We start from the raw sequence: 19,083 nt of genomic DNA on the forward strand, positions 1-19,083 counted from the left end.
TGTGATCTTTCTATATCTTAATGGGAGTCTAGTAGGGTGGTAACCTTTGCAGAAATCTCCTCTGATTACTGAATTAAAAAAGACCATGACCACTTTCACCAAGCACCTGCTACATACATTATATATAGATGTCAGGTGACAGGGTCTAGATTGTAACTCAAACCAGCCAGGATCAGTCGTTTCTATTGTTAAAATGCTTTGAGAGATTTTTTTGTCTTGATTTCAGACAAAATCTGGGCAAGTGAAGAGATCACTGTACCTCTTAATCAATGGCAAAATTATTAAAAGCCAGAAAAAGGATGTCCAAAGTGCTGCTTAAGTTAATAGGGGGTAGAGTATTTAAAAGAATATTAAGTGTTTTGAATACAAATAGAATAGAAAAAAACAATTCACTGTTAGCCTTTTAAAAAAAGAAAATGTAGTCACATTTGTAACGTGCTTGCACAATCATTACTTTCAATCACAAACAGCATGTATGACATAAAATAATGAACATGCATTCAACCTCTTTCATACCAGACTGCTATGGATCTTCTTTATTTGGTCAGCTTGTAAAAAGTTGAGCAGTTTTAGGTGAGTGGTAAAACCATGTTGGGGGCAGGGTCATGAAGCCAGGTCAGATGGTTTGTGTCGACCCATTCACATCAACACAGGTCATTGCATATGTCTGAAAACGGTATACAGTAAACATCAGTAAAGTATAAGCCTAATAAAGATTCAAAGATTAAAAAAACTTGAATTCTGATTACTGATGTCAATAATGTATATCCTATCCAAAATGCTGTGGTCACACTCTGCTGAAACATGGTGCATTTAATACTTTGTTTTTAAACCAGTCCATGTGCTTCCCTTGTGAAGGCTTTTTTTGGTTTCTTTGCAGTGTTTTTGCTAAAATGATTGATTTTTGCTGTACATCCCACTGTGCAGGTGGATCCTCATAGCCTGCAGTCCCTCCCTGGATCCGCTCTTGAGTATGCCTTGTGTAAAGTTAATGGATTATACTGTATGTTTGGGCAGATATGCCCACTCCTCTGAATATCCACCCCACTCCCTTGTTTTCAGGGATCCAGTTCTGCCTCCCCTCCACCTGCAGCATTGATCGGACTCCCCAGCAAACCCCAGGTAAACCTGCTACCTGGGGCATCCCTCCATTACTCCATATTAATGTGCGAGGTAGTATTTTAATGAAACATGAGTTGTCCTGTGGCAAGTTGCTGTTGAGTACATGTGGATAAAACAGACAAAATGGATTTACCCTGAAAATCCACTTTGCATAATAGTATACTAATAGAGTATCTGCAGTTATTCACTTGTTCACAGCCAAAGACGACACGTGTGGACCTCATCAAAGCCTACCATATGTATTATGAACTACAAGTTACACACATTTAATGGATAAAACAACTAATCACAAGTAAGAAGAATCACAATTAACTTTAGAGCAGTTTTTCTGTTTTGATTAAAACTTGACCAGTATTATCAATAAGCTATTTGAGCACAATTATCTGTTATTTATTCATCAAAGACTAATATCAGTGGAAATTGCAGGTTCTCTACTACATCTGCACCACACCCCTACTGTAAACTATCCTCCTATGATTGAGAGAAACTGCAGTCTTAACACACTCTCAATTGTTGGGAGTGCTTTCTCTGCAGTCATTTGACATATTTATGATTTCATCACTTTCTGTAACCTGCCTTGCAACGTTCCTTCTATCCCAAAGTGTGCAATATCACACAAGCAAACAGCCACATGCAAACACACCACCCTCTGAATGTTTCTATTATTAGCTTCCATTGTATATAATAATGCATCTCGCTGGCAAGAAGATTTGTACCGAAGGCAGAGTTAAGACCACAGTGTTCATGCATTTAACTGCCGACATGCACATGCTGTTCAGTATGCCTCCAGGAGCAAGGGAGTGTCTCCATCACAGATTGCAGCAGCCATTAAATTAGAATTAAAGACAGAACAAACTGTGTGACTTGAACAGCAGGACAACATCTGAGGCATCAGGCAAGCAACAGAACGCCCTTGATCCACAGATCAAGAGGACCATGCCATGAAATGACTAAATTTGCTGCCACAGGGGGGGGGTTGCAGTGTTTTTGTTCTCAGTTATCCATCATAATATTCAGGACACTTTTGAACTTTCACAAACCATCTAAGGTTGATGAAGTTCAAATAATGATTCACTCAATCTGGTTTTTGTTATCTATTGTTAGCTATTTTTATATGAATTTCTTTATTGTTTCTGTCAGCAACACTTGTGACAGGGCCAATAATGGAGCTTACCATCCATCTCCTCCTCTCTCCCTCCAGATCATTTACATATCCTTAAAAGCCTGCTGCAAAACAAACTGCTGCATTTTCCTTTACAGTGAAAATCCAATCGAAGAGAAAGACTCTTAATGACGTGTCACTCAACCCACAGCCCCATGCTAGCATACAAGCCAGTCATGATAGATAGAGAGGTCCTAACAGAGATGGAGTGGTTGAATCACTGCTTTTGTGTCTCACGTTAATCAGCCTCACTGGCACAGTGGTGGTTGTTTGTGCTTGTGTGTTTGAGAGAGAGGGGGAGATTAAATTGAGTGTTCATACTGAATACATTTAGCTGACTCTGACGGCAATGTTCCTCTATCATTGATATACCTTTTTTTGCACTGTACTTACCATAAATGCTGGGTTTTTTTTCAAACCTTACCTAACATGCAAAGAAATCGAGAGCTGTCATGGAGATGTTTAGAAAGTTGGAAAGGCATATTTACAATTGTGAAGATCCTGAATGGTTTAATATCCAAACTGATGTTTATCTATATTCTTGCATACTACATAATAAGTTATTCTGTGGTTGGCACAGTGTACACAGAGACCCAGAAACTAACTAGTAATCGCCCCAAGTTGTAGGCTATTTTATTAAACACAACTTTATATAGATATATTATTCATGTGAGCATGATATAAACCAGTAGTTCTCCCCACTAGGCTGCCATCAGTGCAGCTGTTCATATAACATTTACAGTAGAAATGAAAACTAGAAATCTGACAAGCCAAGTTGAATTTTATTGAAATACCAGAACATGAACTGCAATTCTCTTGTCAAGCATGTTTGTCATGACTTGGTTGTGCAAATAAAAGACCCAAGCCTGAGAGAAAGATGTTGTCATATGTCAGATTTAAGTGACGTGTTTGTTGGATGAACATCATTTGTTTTTCTTTTCTTTCTTATCTTGACCATCTTTTACTTTGCATGTGGTTTTACTGTCTGAGTGAATCTGAATGAATCGTTCCTTCATAAGTCTGACTCACTCCACATTTTTACCCACAAGTCATGTGAAAACTAGATTTTATTCTACAAGATAGAGACACAAGATTAGATTATGATGCAGGCCCCACTTTAGTTCTACTGTAGTGGTGCAAATTCTGAAATTAAAAATTAGAAATTAAATTGCATACCACCACAGTGAACCTGCAGCATTTGGGGGTCTAGGGCCCTGAGACAGTAGCCCGCTTTGCCCGGTTGATAATCCAGCCTTGGTTGACCATTGCATTGTTTTACTAATAGTCTAGCTTGGTACAAGCCACGATGTTCTGCTAAACATTACAGTGATGTAAAAAGGCTTTTATTAAAATTGATGAGCTTCATTTGTAGCCCACACACCTCTCGTGGTTATGCTTTCAGCCTTCCACACTCTGCTTCATTTTCATATTTCAACATAATTATAGTGAATAATTTTGTTGATGTTACAGTGGTGTACAAGGCACATAATATTGCTGATGGCTTTGTTCGATGCATTTGCTGCAAGCAGGGTAGAGAGTGAGCGAGTGAGTGAGTGAGGGAGTGAGTGACTGAGTGAGTGTACTGGCTGTGTTCACGTCAAATGAGATCTAAATGCTGAGTAATACTGCCACTGCCGAGATGGGAGCAAGAATTATGACTCCCCTTTGCACGACTGGCTGGCTAATAATGGCTCTATTTTGGTCCTCCTGCTGAATCATGCCCCCTGAATGGGTCATCTCTTTCCTCCCTTGATCTCTCCTCACTCCCTGATTTATCCTTGCTCCCTATCTCACACGCGCACACACAAAACCTCTCTCTAACCTCCCTGCCGCTTCCTCTCTTACCTCTACATCTCTATTTTATTCTCTCCCCATTTTTCTCGTTCTTCACTAATGCATCTCTCCAGCCGTGAGGAGTTTATTTTGTGAATGGACAGCAGCATGAGTCATTAAGCCCCCGGAGCAGAACGCTCTTCACAGACTAGACGTCTCCAGCTATTTATAAACACACAGGAAATATGGGTGAGAAAGAGGTGAAGAGGTGGTGTAGCAGGTTTGAGGTGAAGCCCTGGGTTTTCTTCTCATCATAAATGATGCTTTCTGCAAAAGTGGCTACAAACAAAAAGAGAATCTTCCTCTTGTTTTTTAGACGACAATGTGTTAGTTGGGTAATTGTGTTGTTCAGGCTATAATGTAATTAGGGGGAAATGCTATTAATTTTGCGGCAGAACTTTTGGGGGCCTGTGTTGAGGGTGCAGCTCATTATAACTCAAAATAGATCAGATTTTAGTCTCATAAGGACTTCCTTAATTGCTTTGTGTGATGTAAGCATTTGTAAGACAGAAACAGAAACACAGAGTTCAACACAGTTTGCCTCCTTGAAAAGGAAAACGATGACCCATAACTTAACCTGCTGCCTGACTCGCTGTTCTTCCTCTTTGCTGTCTTACTTCTGTTCTTGGCTCTGAGGTACCTCTCAGCTTTGATCAGAACGTGCTAAACACAGCTGCTTGTGCTTCAGATGTTTCAGCCTGTAACTTCACTGAGCGAGCTTTTCTCTCGAAGACTTGCTTGAAAATAAAGGCACGTCAAAACCCACAAGGCATTCATGACCCACTCCTCAGTCCATCTCTCTGTGGATTAAGTCCATATTCTCATTTGCACTTGAAAGAAAGTAATCCCCCCTCTTTCTGTCATGACATGGACAGAATAAGAAGATGAGAGTTGTCAGACTTCTTTGAGCAGTACCTACTCACCAGGATCTTCCACACACGAGAACTGTTGATTACCTCTGGTTTTTCCACTATCATCCATGGAATGATGAGTGTCTCATGTCACGTAGGCTTTGATGTTCCCTCTTACTCTATCAACTTATTCATTATTAAAAAATATATATATATATATATTCGTAACTTTTAAATCATGCCCACATTTTCAACCTTTCTCTGCTGCTTTATCTGAGCACTGAGGGTGAACAAAAGAGCACACTGCTCTTGAACAGACTTGTCAGTCAGCCAGGAGCTTAGATCAATAAGCTGACCAGCAACAACAGAAAAATACCGAAAAATAAAACCCACTATCTAAAAATTCTAAGTTTAACCCATTCATGTTTGCCATACATGTAATTTATGCGCATACATGTTGAACAACCAGCCACAGTAACAAGTTATGCAACAAATGATATAAGTAATTAATATAATGAGGTATATAAGTTACAAAAGTAAGTTAATAAAGCAATAATATGAAGTGTTAATACATTGGAAAATACCTTAATCAGCTTGTTGTCATTGAATAAATGGGGAGGAATATGTTGTGTCTGTATGATGTTTCTGCCATGTATGGATCTTCAGATGTTGTGTTGAGAGAAATGTTTACATACATGCATGTGCAGATTCAGAACAGTCTAGTAGGAACATGTAGCTTTATCATGTGATTGACTGGTAGCTGAGGGCAGAGTAGGTTTTATTACTAATTGAACAGTCAAGCAAGGAAAATACTAATGAGCAATCAGCAGGTTGAGAGAGATGTTAAAAGCAAAAGTCTGGTGATATTCCATAATTTTCTTATTGTCAAGAAATTCAGTGAAAAGACCAAATTCAACAATGATTTGATCCTATTGCCTGCATAGACAAAAGTCTGATACAGTGTGTTCCTCTGTGACATTGTTGTCCAAAAACGATTTAAAAAACACACCAGTGTTCCTTCATTACAATAAACATGGCAATTGTTTATTTTGAGTCAAGCCCACATACACCATCCTAAAATAAATACTCACTAGAGCTTTAAATGTGGATTAATCCATGGCTGAAAATAGTCCCCAACAAATGCACTATTTACTCCTGTTTGAGTCATGTTTGTTAAAAACCCAGCTGTGCCCAGCTGTTTTAGGAAACTGTTTATACTTTTTTAAATAAAAAATTTGTGACCTGTTTTTTAAAGATTTTATGTCTTCAGTAGACACAAATGGGCTTGGAGCTGAGTGCCACAGACAGGGTAGAGGAGTCAGAAAGTTTTGGTTGTTTCATTGAATTTGTTGACAGTAATTAAGGTATACAATGTGGCCAGCCTGCACTCTTTAAAAGGAAAGTTTAAGATTTTGGGTTATACACTTATTTGACTTTCTTGTTAAGAGTTAGATGAGAAGATTGACATCACACTCATGTTTGTATGCTAAATGTGAAGCTACCACCAGCAGCTGGCTAACTTAGCACTAAGACTGGGAAGAGGGGGAAACATATAGCTCTGTCCAAAGGTAACAACATTTAACACCACCACTGAAGCCCATCATTAAAAATGACAAATCACTGTTACAGGGGATTATGTACCAGACTATTTTGTGGTTGAGACCAGTAACTTCCTGGATTCTCCACAGGTTGCCTAGCAACTGGTCCCTACCACAAAGTAGTCAGGCACATAACCCCCCATCAGTGCACAAATAAGTCCTCCGGAATATAATTATGAAAGCTTGGAAAAATGAAATTTTGTTGGGCTTAATGTTTGTGGGATATAATGATCATGAAAAATCTACTCCTACAGTACATACAGAATTTTATCATGGGAATAACCCATAATAATATAGATGTTGCATGTAAATATTTTGAAAAAATATTTAAAATATTATGTCCTACTACCTTTTCCAGCCATCACCTACACACCCAACTACAAGAAGACCCCTCCTCCAGTCCCGCCCCGCACCACCTCCAAACCCCTCATCTCTATCACGGCCCAGAGCAGCACCGAGTCCACCCAGGATGCCTATCACGAGGGGAGGCATCCTCATGGTGGGATGTGGGCCCCTGACGGCCTCAGCCTGGGTATGAACTCCGGCAGGGCCCTCTATAACTCCGTCGACAGCCTGGACAGCGCCAAGGCCGTGACTATAGCCATGGAGGCAGCCGGAGTCATTGCTGGAAAAAGACACCCATCCACAGACAGCCACAGCTCAGTGCTCACCTGTGACAAGGCCATCCTGGTGTCCAAGGCTGAGGAGTACTTGAAGACGCCTCGATCCTCCATAGGGATACAGGTTAGTCATGACTTTGAGTGTGTATGATAAAAACATCTCACTGGAACCTCATTTAATGCTAAAAGTTTTACAGCCCTTATATGCATGGTTGCATAATACTAAGATACTTGTATGCATACATCAACTCAGAAACAGTGCTCTCGTTTCAGCAGCTAAAAATAGCAAGAGTGAGTCATCTTACTGCAATCCATCAATTAAGATTCATCTCTTGCTATAGTAGGTTTTAGTGAATGGTGGTTCACTCCATGGCTCAATCACTGCCTCTCCACTTGCTGTATACATTTTACACCCCCTCTCTCCTTCTCTACCTCCTTCTCTTTCTTTCTCTCTCCACCTCCCATTGCCTTACACTGGATTTGACTCCCTCTTTCTCTGATACTAGCTGAGGTTCTGCTGTTGTAGATTCTCAGTTGCAGTCTTAAGATCACAAGTCTGCTGCACAGGAGTGAGGAATCTGTGGTGACTCACATGATCACCTCAGGGCCATTCATAGTATTTTTTGTCAAAACAGAAAATCAGTTACTGGGTGAATTTGAGATTTTGCTCTGTGTATGGAGAGTATTAAGTTTGCTTTTCTGTAATCTTATCGCCTTAAATACTTCAGTTCTTTACCCCTCACACCCCTCTTTATCATCATTATTTCCCCTCAGCTACATTATATTTGTCTGTCTTTGTATTAATATTTCCCCAGTGTACTTTTTAGTGTACTTTTTTGCCATTCACTGACTTTATTCTCTTTTCCACACATAAATCTATGCATTCACAAGCTCACTCCCTTCTCTGCAGACTGTCCAATTTGTTTAGGCCAATGCAAAGTTGAACTTGAAAACCTTTCAAATATTTGAAAGAAAAAAGCAGATCGACCACATCATTAATCTCATTTTGAAGGTGTTTGAATGACATTGGGTGTTGCTCAAGTTTCTCACGAATTAAATCAAGCACACCTTAAAGGGTAATTGCTGTGCTTTTTTCAGGTGATATTAGGAAAGTCCTTTGGCTGGAGATTAGTCTAACTCCCAAATTACACTGAAGCCATCGACTGTCAGATGTTGCCATTGGGGAGTCAGCCAGCGAATAAATGATCCCTTCAAAGTCAATTGATCCTGCTACACTCGCTGCGTTGTATCACATCCAAATCCTTAGCGTATCCAGCTGAAAGTTTTGCCCAGACAATACATTTCATTGTTATGTGTAAATGGGAGCAATTAAAAATAGCCTCCAACACATTAGTTCTAGCAGCCTATTAAAATGATGTACTGTAATTTAAACTGTATTCTGTGTGTTAAAGTAACCTAGTTACTGTCTCCCTCCTGCAGTAACCTGATTCTTTAAACTTCATGTAAACAAGGAAATTGATTTTCTTAATTAGGGTAAGGAATTAGTAAAACACAACCAAATTTCTGGAAACTTGAACCTGCTGGTCAGGTAAACACATAAAGACATTATATCTCCAAAAGGAATTTTTGTGTGCATGTGCATGAATAAAGACTTAAGGCAATGTGTATCCGTGGCAGCATTGTGATAGAATTTGTATTGCCCTTCCCAAAATATATAAAAATATTAAAGGCACTAAAAACCTTTTTTAAGATCAGCCTTTTACTATGAGCCGATGGACACACAATTTTCCTCTAGAGCAGTTTGGGTTATTTCACAGAGAGAGATTTCTGTTTTTCTGTTTGTTTTTCTTTTTTTCCTGTGCTTTTCTCACTGGTTTGAAGTTTGTGTGTGTCACCTACCTCAGTGCACCAGTCAGAATGTAACAATATTTCAATCAGAATCTGATCACAGTTGATGGGCCGTTCTCAGAAAAATGTATTCACCATTTTACAGTCGCTCCTTTTATAGTGATTATGTATTGGAAAGTATTCTTTGGCCATTGTGCGTCACGTGATCCTACAATACCAAGTGTCACCATTACAGTACAATCTGTTCACATCCATAGACTGTAAAAAAAATATGGACGTCGTCAACATGACGTCACCCATTGGTTTGTGGACTGCAGTTTTGAAGCTTCGAGTTTAACGATTTGACCATTGCCATCTTGGATTTGACCATCACCATGTTTGATTTTTGGAGCCAGAAGTGACCATATTTGGATGAGAGGCTGGAGCTGACCATAGCGCTGGCTGCTAGCTTGGTTAGCACAGTGAATTAACAATCTATGGTTAACAGTGATAATGCTAATGCTAGTTTCCACTTGCAAAAAACAGGCCTAAAACCATAAAAACAAAATGTACTCACCGGAAAAACTGAACATCCAGTTCCCTAGAGGATCTTTTATCACAACCAAACGTTGAACAAGACTTTTTTCGGCGACCAAAATGTTACAACTTGAACTGAGAACACACTGTGAAATAGCAGCAGCTACACCTATACTCTGTGAATCTGGGGTTACGCCATGGTTACGTTACATAATCAACGTTGTCGCCATGGTAGCAACTTGTCAATCACAACGTAGCCACACACTGAAGCATACACTGCTTTATCGTCTATTTCACTCTAAATGGGACCATAATTTACAATGAACATCATGCTGTATTGAAGAAAACTTGATACCAGCGGTTGGGACCATAAACTCATTAGGAAAGTGTTTACTGAGGTAATAAATTACATGAGAAGTAGGGGCATTTTCTCATAGACTTCCATACAATCGGAATTCTTTTTGCATCCAGCGGAGTCGCCCCCTGCTGGCCATTAGAAAGAATGCAGGACTAAGGCACTTTCGCATTGGCTTCACTTTTCAGACCGGTAGCTACCCACTTGTTCACATCTCAGCACTATTGCTGGGGGCTTAGTTCACTCCCTGACTCTCTCACTTGTGTGATTACTTTTTCATTCACATCCTCACTCACTCATTCACTCACTCGCATGCTTGACTCTAATCTCTCACTCATAAAAAATTATAGAAACCCCCCTCCTCCTCCCCTACCTGCTCTCTGGCAGGGTTGAGTTTGCATAGACCAACAAATTGGTCATACAGGGATCATCGAGCCACCTAACCACACTTATGAGTGCTAATTTTAAATAGCTGAACTCCAACATCAAAATCACATCATCATGCCTCACCAAACTTCCTGGTGGGCAATACACAGTCAGTTTCCACACACACACATAGTCTTTCCACATCAGCACACTTGCGGCACTGATTTAGCTCATTTGTTATTAACAGAGGGGATACAGATCAAATACTGTAGACAGATAAGATAAGGACTAAAAAGATCAAGACACCATTAGTCATAACTGTTTGAAAGGATGAGATGAAGTGAAGGTGAATTTAAGGACAGAGTAGCCAAGTTGTGTGTATGTGAGAGAGTGACAGAGAGTTATACTGGCTTTCAAATGGGCTCCAGTGATGTGAGGAAAGTCCATAAGCACTTTCAATTAGCAATACAGGTGCTGTAAAGGTTTACATTTACAGAAACATCTACAATGCAGAGGAAGGCAGCTTTTGTCTGGTAACAACATTTAGTTAAAAACTGTCCCAGAAACTCCCTTTCAATGCAAGCCAACCCCTTGACCTCAAACCACCACCCATTTAAATGTCTATTAAAGTGCCAGAACATCAAGGAGTTATTGTCTCACATGTTCACACACGCAGAGTCATAGCTAATGTTTAGGACACTGAGGTCATGATTGCAGTAGTTTTTTGGGGGGGGGGTTTCTGGGAAATTGGTGTTTTATCAACCTGGAGAGTTCTAGTCAAAAACCTACAGATGTTGGCTATTTTCAGGCTCGGTATATCAAAATTTGACTACTTTTAGATCAACAAAAATAAAATCTCCCCCAGATTTTTTCTCCTGGCAGTGTGGAGAAGATATGTAAAGAGCATTAAGGCCTTCATATTGGGAAATATTATGTTTTACAGAGCTAGACGATGTTGTGAGTTGTGTGTGATTAGTTTACTTTCTTGAGTTTGTAAGCAATTATTTATTTCAAGAGGAAATTGCTTGAAAGAGCTACTCCATTGAAATGCAACAGAAAATATAATTGAATTTCTAACTAAATAAATAAAACATCAAAAATCCAAATAATTAAAACATTTTAGAAAGTTTCTTCTTGGTGTCTTGGGTGTGTGTTTTGGGGACCTCAACTCATGTCCTCAGTGTTCCTAAAATACCTCCCTGCACACATGTAATTAACATTCATACAGTCACCTGAATTGGCTTTAGATTTACCTTTGCTCCCCATTCATAGACTGTTCTAACTACAAGACCACATTGTTTGTTATTAGCTACCTTTTCAGTGGCTACATCAGATGGCAATTATGTTTTTTGCAGCAGGTAACTGGGATTTAAAATTGATTTCATCATATTCCTGACCGCTTCAGTTGACCTCAACATCATATCATATTACCAATCAGTCTACTATTGGGAGTATAATTAACCTGAATTAGCCTTCCTCTGTATTGATTTGCTGTTTGCTTTTTTTACACCCTTATCTTAGAGAATGACAATGATTTGTAGTCTTTGACCTTGTGGACGTGGTATTGTCTTGACGTCCTGTAGTCCTTAATGACCGCTTTTTTGCTGCAGTAGCTACACATTTGCTATCTGAGAGCTTAGACATGCTTGTGTTCTAAAGCGCTGATTGATTTATTTACAAAAATAGTTTTAATTGGAGCCATAATGAGGTTGTTTAAAGAGGAGGTGAAAAGCTTTTAACCTTAAGCACAATCACAGGCAGGGAAGAGTCACCAGGTGGTGTTTGTGTGTTTTAGATGGAAGGCAAAGTGGCTCTGTGCAACTTTTCGCTGATGCTCACAGTTTCCACACCTGTGCTGACATTGTCACTATGATTACCAATGCAGTGTGTGTATGTGCGTGTGCGCCTGCTTATCTCTACATACGTATACCAAAGCATCTTCAGAGTAAGCCTAGTGGACATAAATCTCACAGCCTCCTAGATGTTTTGTCTTCCTTCAGCCCTCATCCATCACAGACATGAAACTCATTCTCTTTTCATGAGGTGGACTTTGCTCTGTTTCTAACACAAAGTAATGGAGGTCACATCGGCAAGCTGCTCCACACTCATTTCCTCCCTGCTAACAGCTTCTCCCAAATGGCCTAACAGAATGCAAAATGGCTTTCCAAAAATGTCACTCCCTAGCTTTAATACTGACCACTTCTCACCAAAGGTGGGGTTGACATTTCTCTGCAACAGAAGAACACCCCATTTTCAACAGTGCCTTTGAATTATTCTCATAGTAATAATACTACATTGAGTTGAAGATTAGAGACTAAAGGCCTAGTATGGACATCATTCTAATGGCAAAGGCAGGGATGATGATCTAATCATAGTATTATACACATATTTTCTTATTACACAGACAAAGCAACAGACATAGAAAAGTGAATTCTGGTGGGCAAAGAGACAAAATGGCACATTGCCAAAACTGGCCACTCTGTACTATCAAACTTCTGATTTGCAGACCATTTCTGGTACAGTCACAAGGAAATAAGTCTCAGTGGGCACTGAGGAACAGAGACATGAGACAAAGAGACAAAGAGGCTTAAGACAGCAAAGAAAGAAAAAGACAGTAAGCCAGCAGGAAATTGTGAACGCTACACAATGAGAGAAGTGAAAGCAAAGAAATTAGATAAGAAAGAGATGAGCAAATGGAACAACAAGAGGAAAGTGACAGACAGGAAAGTGCAGATAAAGTGGTGAGCACTGACAGGGTTGCCATAAAGCCACTAAAACATGGGGCTACTGGGAGTGGTGCAGGCAGCAAGAGTCTCTAAAGCCGGTCTCCTGGATCAGGATCACAGCCATGCAGGGGCAGGCTGGATCATCATCAGTCATTTTTCATTCCCATCCCATAATATCCACTAATGTTGCCCTATCTGTCACCATGTAACTGTGGTCACTCAGGTCATACTTGACAAAAGCCAATCCATACTTTTCATTCAGTTTAACTTTTCTAAATTTGTCCTGTGGATTTTTCCAGTTATTTGTTTTACTGAAATAGGAAGTCAATAGATACAACTTGATTTCTTTTTTTTTCTTTTTTTTTGGCCTTTGGGAGCAGTGCAAAAAGCTGCAAACACAACACTGATATATTATCACCTGATGAAGTTGATGTGGTGAACATGTTAACAAATAGTTAACAATTAACACATTCAGCAGACACAGAGCAACATTTGCATTCATTTCAATGTTTGTGTTCACCTAATGAATATAAGTCAACTATTCACTCCCCATTTAGCTTTTGCTGGGTCTAAACCAACTTTTGAAAAAAAAAAAAAAGGTCTGTTCTTTTCCACTATGCTACCCAGCTAGTTGCTAACTTTGTCAGTCTACCGTTTGGTGCTGGGCAGGTAGTGTACAGTGGGTTTATCAGAGCTTCATCACTAAAAACAGCTAAGTCTGGCAACAACACTGATAAGAGCAGTGAGAGTGAACCAAAACAGTAAAGTAGCAGGCCATATAACTAGAACAATGAGCTTAAAGATGCTAAAATGTTCTGTAGAGCTGAAGGGGAACTGCAGAGTCGGGTGATAATTCTTTTTCAAATTAAATCAAATCAAATTTATTTATAAAGCACATTTAAAAACAACCACAGTTGACCAAAGTGCTGTACAATCATGATAACAAAGGCCATGAAAACACAATTAAGACGCAAAGACCAGTTTAACAGACAAAGAGACATTTCTTGGTTTTAACACACTGAGTTAAAAGCCAAGGAATAAAAATGAGTTTTAAGATAGGACATGATATAGTGTGCCTTATAATATCCCACCTTCATTTTAAGAATTCAACTTCCACAGAAGTCCAAAAACCTCTCCAGAAAACCTCCTCAGTCTTGTTGCCTTTGCAACCTCCATAAATTATACAATGTTTACTTTCTGACAGGCCGTGTACAGTTAAGTTGCTCTGTCTAGTCCCAAACCAATAAATCCAGAAGCACTGGGGAATGTTAGCTCACATGATAAGAAGCACTGATGTTTGGTATCATTTCTTTGCATTAGGTGGAGGCAGCCACAGACTCTGAATCTGAAAGCAAAGGCTCGCGGGAATACCACTCTGTTGGTATCCAGGTGGAGGATGACAAGAAAGGGTAAGATAATGATTTTAACCTCAGTAGAAAAGCTCAATCTTTGCTCCCGCTATTATAAACAAGAGCACCATTGTCACTGCTTTTATATGTCATTTTAGCCTGTTTGTATGAATGTATGTGTACATTCATCTGTGCATTTCTACTACCTTGCCTCTCAGACAGGGCAGGTTCAAACGCTCCAACAGTGTGACTGCAGCTGTGCAGGCTGACATGGAGTTGGAGGGCTTCCCTACCATGGAGGACAAAGGCCTGCAGTTCGGAGGGGGCTTCCAGCGTCACTCAGAGCCCAGCACGCCGACCCAGTATGGAGCGGTGCGAACCGTTCGCACCCAGGGGCTTTTCAGCTACCGCGAGGATTACCGTACCCCTGCTGAACCCCCCAGCCCCAGGGAGACCACCAGCGAGACCACCTGGCAGCTGGAACCCCCCTCTCCACGGAAGAGTGCGGTCTCATCAGGCGAGTCAGGCAGGGCCTCCCCCTCCCTGAGGAGAGATGGGAGCTGGTTCATGCAACTGCTTCACACAGAGACCAAGAGGATGGAGGGATGGTGTAAGGAGATGGAGGCAGAAGCGGAAGAGAATGACCTGTCAGAGGAAAGTGAGTGTTTGCTGAAAACTACACATATATTTGATCTAAGGTTGCTTTTGTACAGACAGCACTGAAACATAACATTGGGGTTTTTTTACTGTACTGAATGTTTTGGATTGTGGTGGTACAAATTAGGACTTTGCACTGTATGCTGAATGTGTTTCAGTCCTTGGCAAAATCCGAAGTGCAGTGGGAAGCGCTCAGCTGCTCATGTCTCAGAAATTCCAGCAATTCTACTGGCTCTGTCAGCAAAATCTGGTAAGCAACCTATGAAGAAGCAGGTGTATGGGTGTGTGTGTGTGTGTGTGTGTGTGTGTGTGTGTGTGTGTGTGTGTGTGTGTGTGTGTGTGTTGCCTGAATTGATTCGTCTTTCCAACTACCCTTCAATAATACTGTTTGCATTCTTTCCATTGATGTTTTTCATTGTCCTTCATGTAAACTTAGCTTAGCCAAGTTATGGTGTAGTCAAAAGTACTGTGACTATGCCATATCAATGTCTTCCAGCAGTTAATACTTGATTGGAACTTTGGTATGAGAGGAGTAGTTGGCCAGAAGTGCATTCACTTATTGATTGACAGCCGTGAGCTCACAGTCTCTGTACTGCTGCCAGGCTGTTCAATGAGCCTGAGTCACAGAAGCCTTTGACAACACCTCTCCATGTTAAAATATACTTGGGAGCATATGTCAACTAAAAAATATGAGTAAAAATGTATTACTGCTTTTATAAATGTCAGTAACAACAAAATAAACAGCAACACTGTTGCCAGGTTCCATCATATCACATTGATTTAAAACTAGGGAGAACAAATCTATATCCAGCTCTACATAATTTGCATATTCTTATTAATGAATGGTAAAGCATCCAACAAAAAGAAAAGGGTGGAAAGAAGTTGAAAAAGGTTTAACCAGTTCAACCAGACCAATATATCATCCATTTGTCAATATTGCAATGTATAAATCATTTAGTAGAAAAGTCAGATTTAATTATTTTTATGGTAACACATAAATGTATCATTCAGGTCATATGTAGGTCCCATCCTGTTTTATAGCCCATATTTGTCCATATCAGAATTTAAATAATATGACTTTATGCAACTTTTTATAAGAGAACATTACATTTGAACACGTCCAGGCAGGATGAAATAGTACGGGCACACAGCTGCAGTGTGAACAAAGCATAATCAAGATCATGATATACTTTATTTGTCCCCATGAGCAAATTTGTTTTGGACTCCACACATAAAAGAAAACAGAAACATCTGCGCTATAAAATTAACTTTTGCCACTGGAAACAGTTCCACACACCTATATGTGCCTTTGCAACCTTCAATTGTTCAACCTTTGTTCACCAACCTTCAGTACACATTTAATGCTTTAGCCGGCACTAACAGACTGAATCAAAATTCCCTGAATGTCATTGATTGTGTGAAGCTACAACACTCAGAATCAATAGGTGTCTAGCACATTTATGTGACCTAAACGTTTTGAATTGAACAATACATGAGCATGGTTGGATGTATTCTGGTGATGCAGCTCTGGCCTGAGAAGAGAAGAACAGAAGGCTGAGCCAAACCTGGGTTTAAATAGACCTAAATACCCAGACAGCAGCCGCTCTATTGCTCATCCAGTGTAGGAACACACAGAGGTCAGGGATTTCTGCCTCGTTTTTTCTTGCTATGCTCACAACTCGTTATATTGATCTGAGCCAAGAACCCAATATTTCAAATAAAGTTGGTGCAGAGTTATGAGAGATAGTGTTGCTGTTTTTGCAATGTGCAGCAGAAACTACTCATTCAGGGGGGAATGGTAATTGCACTGGGATTAGATACAGTGAACCAGCGTTTTAGACCAAGGGCCAAATCCACAAAGAATGGATTGCACCCACTAATAGCACCGTGAATTGCGTACCATTTGCACCCACAATCTGCCCCGTTTTAAGGTCCTATTCACAAAAGATTTTGCACTAATGATATGATGGCGCAAACATGCCCACAAAGTTTTGCAGCTGAGTGAAATTTTCCCTCTTTTTGCGTCTGATTGAATGAGCAGAGCAGAGAGAGGTTTCCAGTGTTTCAGGCTTTTCTCCACATTTCAGCACACAGATTGGTCCATAATGAAAACTGCAGAGAGCACAAAAGTCTCAAATTGCATATCTTTAATTAGCAGAGGTGCACACAAACAGAGCTCTCCACAATCACAAACTGAAATTCATGCATCTTGCTTCTTTTACTTCTCTAGTATTTCGCATCTATAATATAATCCACTGAAATGTCAAAATACAGCTATTAATGTTAGTCAGGCTCAGTCTGAAATGTGTTAGATCAATGTCTGAATCTTACAATAATGTTGTTCAGGTGTCACTGTATCCGGGATTTTTCAGGAACATCAGTACTGATGTTGTTTGTTGCCCACAGCTGGCTGTGTGTCACAGCTAGCTGCAGCATCACACAGCAGCTGAAACAATAAGTGCATCTCCAAATTGAGAAAGAGGCTGTGCGCATTTACGCACGCGGCACAGCAGCAGTAACTTCATTAACACCGGATTGGTCAGGATCTGATGGTAATTAATGTTCTGTCTTCTGCTACACATCTACACAGGTCAGCTGTTACACACAGATTCCAGGTTTATATGGTGGAAATGCTTGTAATAAAGTAGCCCCTCACTGTATGGATGAATCCTGAGCTCTGTCAGAGCTGTTATTTTTATTTTTAAATCAGAGATAAGCTCACAACCCCACTTGATCCCCCCATGTCTGACCGTAGATTTCACCATTAATATCATTCTATATCAATTCAATATCATTCAAGCCTCACAAGATTGAAGATTAGAAGAGACAGAGAGACAGAGAGGGAGTGAGGAGTGAGTATGCATGCAGTTAACACCAACTGTCTGAAGATGCTAATAACTCCACCCTAATTGTTGCAATTAGCGCTGGTCTTTGTGAATTAGACTGTTTTTGCAACAAGGCTTATTTGCACAGAAAGGGGCCCGTTTTGCACCAAATGTATGAATAATACCTAATTTACATACATGCAAATGGCACAGGTGCACCATGACGCTATTTGCTTGGCAGCGTAGTTTGCAGGTGCTTTGTGAATTACTCGCTATCTTTTTGTCTCATTTGCGCAGGTTTAGCAGCTGCAAAAGCTGAGCAATCCTTTTGTAGATTTGGCCTCAAGTCTTTTCCCTCTGAAGGGGACAGTATTTTGCCAGTTCACTCAATAACCTTTTAATTACAAAAAGCTGCAACATTTCTCGTCCTGACAAATGCATTTGGAAAACATTCACTTCATACTTTCTTTGTGAAATAAATACCCACAAATTAGAAGCTTAAAGAGTTATCTAATTGTGTTTTATCAGCCTGCTTCTCTCTACCTCCTGGATCAACTTTCATAAAGCTTGACTTATAAATTCTCTAAAAAGAGACTAACAGTGCACACAGCACTTCTCTGGGAGGAGCTCCAGGATTAAAAGCACACACTGACACACTGGGCTTAAAAAACTCCCTGACTCCTCCTAAATCTGCCAGCTCGAGATTTTTGAAGCCTTAAAGACTTCTTCAAGACAGTTTGAAGAACATCACAAGTTCGGAGTTCAAAATAAAGCTGATGAATTGCTGAAACAGTCCCTCAGTAATTAGAGATCAGCTTACCTAATATGCTAGATGCTATATTTAAAATCCAAAGTAATTTTGATAATGTATTTTTCTTTAGAGGAATGATACTAATCTTATTTGGATATTATGCAGATGTATCTAGTGTTTTAGTCACACCTTCAATCATGAGATTTTTTTAAAACACCATAAAGTAAAATATGATTACTGTAAAATTTAAACTCTTATTGCCACTGACACAGATTAATAAAGTGATGCACAACTTGGCTAAAGTTATCTGATAAACTAATTTGTATAGAAATCTCATCTTGTGATGCCATAACATCTTGCTTTTATAAGATCATGAATGTTTAATGTCATACTTACGATGTATTTCTTATTAAAACAAGATACCTAATGAGGACATAAGGACATAATGCCAAATTGTAATGCAGGAAGGAAAACAAAACAATCAAAGAATCATATAATAAGTCACCTACAGTCTAGAGAATACCTGGCACCACCACCGCACTG

General features: G+C 39.8%; 1 protein-coding gene across 1 annotated transcript in view; it reads left to right on the top strand.

Annotated features, from left to right (window-relative positions):
- Window positions 1-19,083, top strand: part of dlgap2a (discs, large (Drosophila) homolog-associated protein 2a) — a 161,362-nt gene that overhangs the window by 133,970 nt on the left and 8,309 nt on the right. The window contains exons 9-13 of the mRNA XM_044375200.1: window positions 1,063-1,122; window positions 6,925-7,310; window positions 14,279-14,367; window positions 14,526-14,965; window positions 15,123-15,214. Coding sequence (XP_044231135.1) covers window positions 1,063-1,122; window positions 6,925-7,310; window positions 14,279-14,367; window positions 14,526-14,965; window positions 15,123-15,214 — 1,067 coding nt within the window. The remainder of the gene's footprint in view (window positions 1-1,062; window positions 1,123-6,924; window positions 7,311-14,278; window positions 14,368-14,525; window positions 14,966-15,122; window positions 15,215-19,083) is intronic.

The sequence above is a fragment of the Thunnus albacares genome, chromosome 15 (genome assembly GCF_914725855.1).
Source record: "Thunnus albacares chromosome 15, fThuAlb1.1, whole genome shotgun sequence".
Taxonomy (NCBI): domain Eukaryota; kingdom Metazoa; phylum Chordata; class Actinopteri; order Scombriformes; family Scombridae; genus Thunnus; species Thunnus albacares.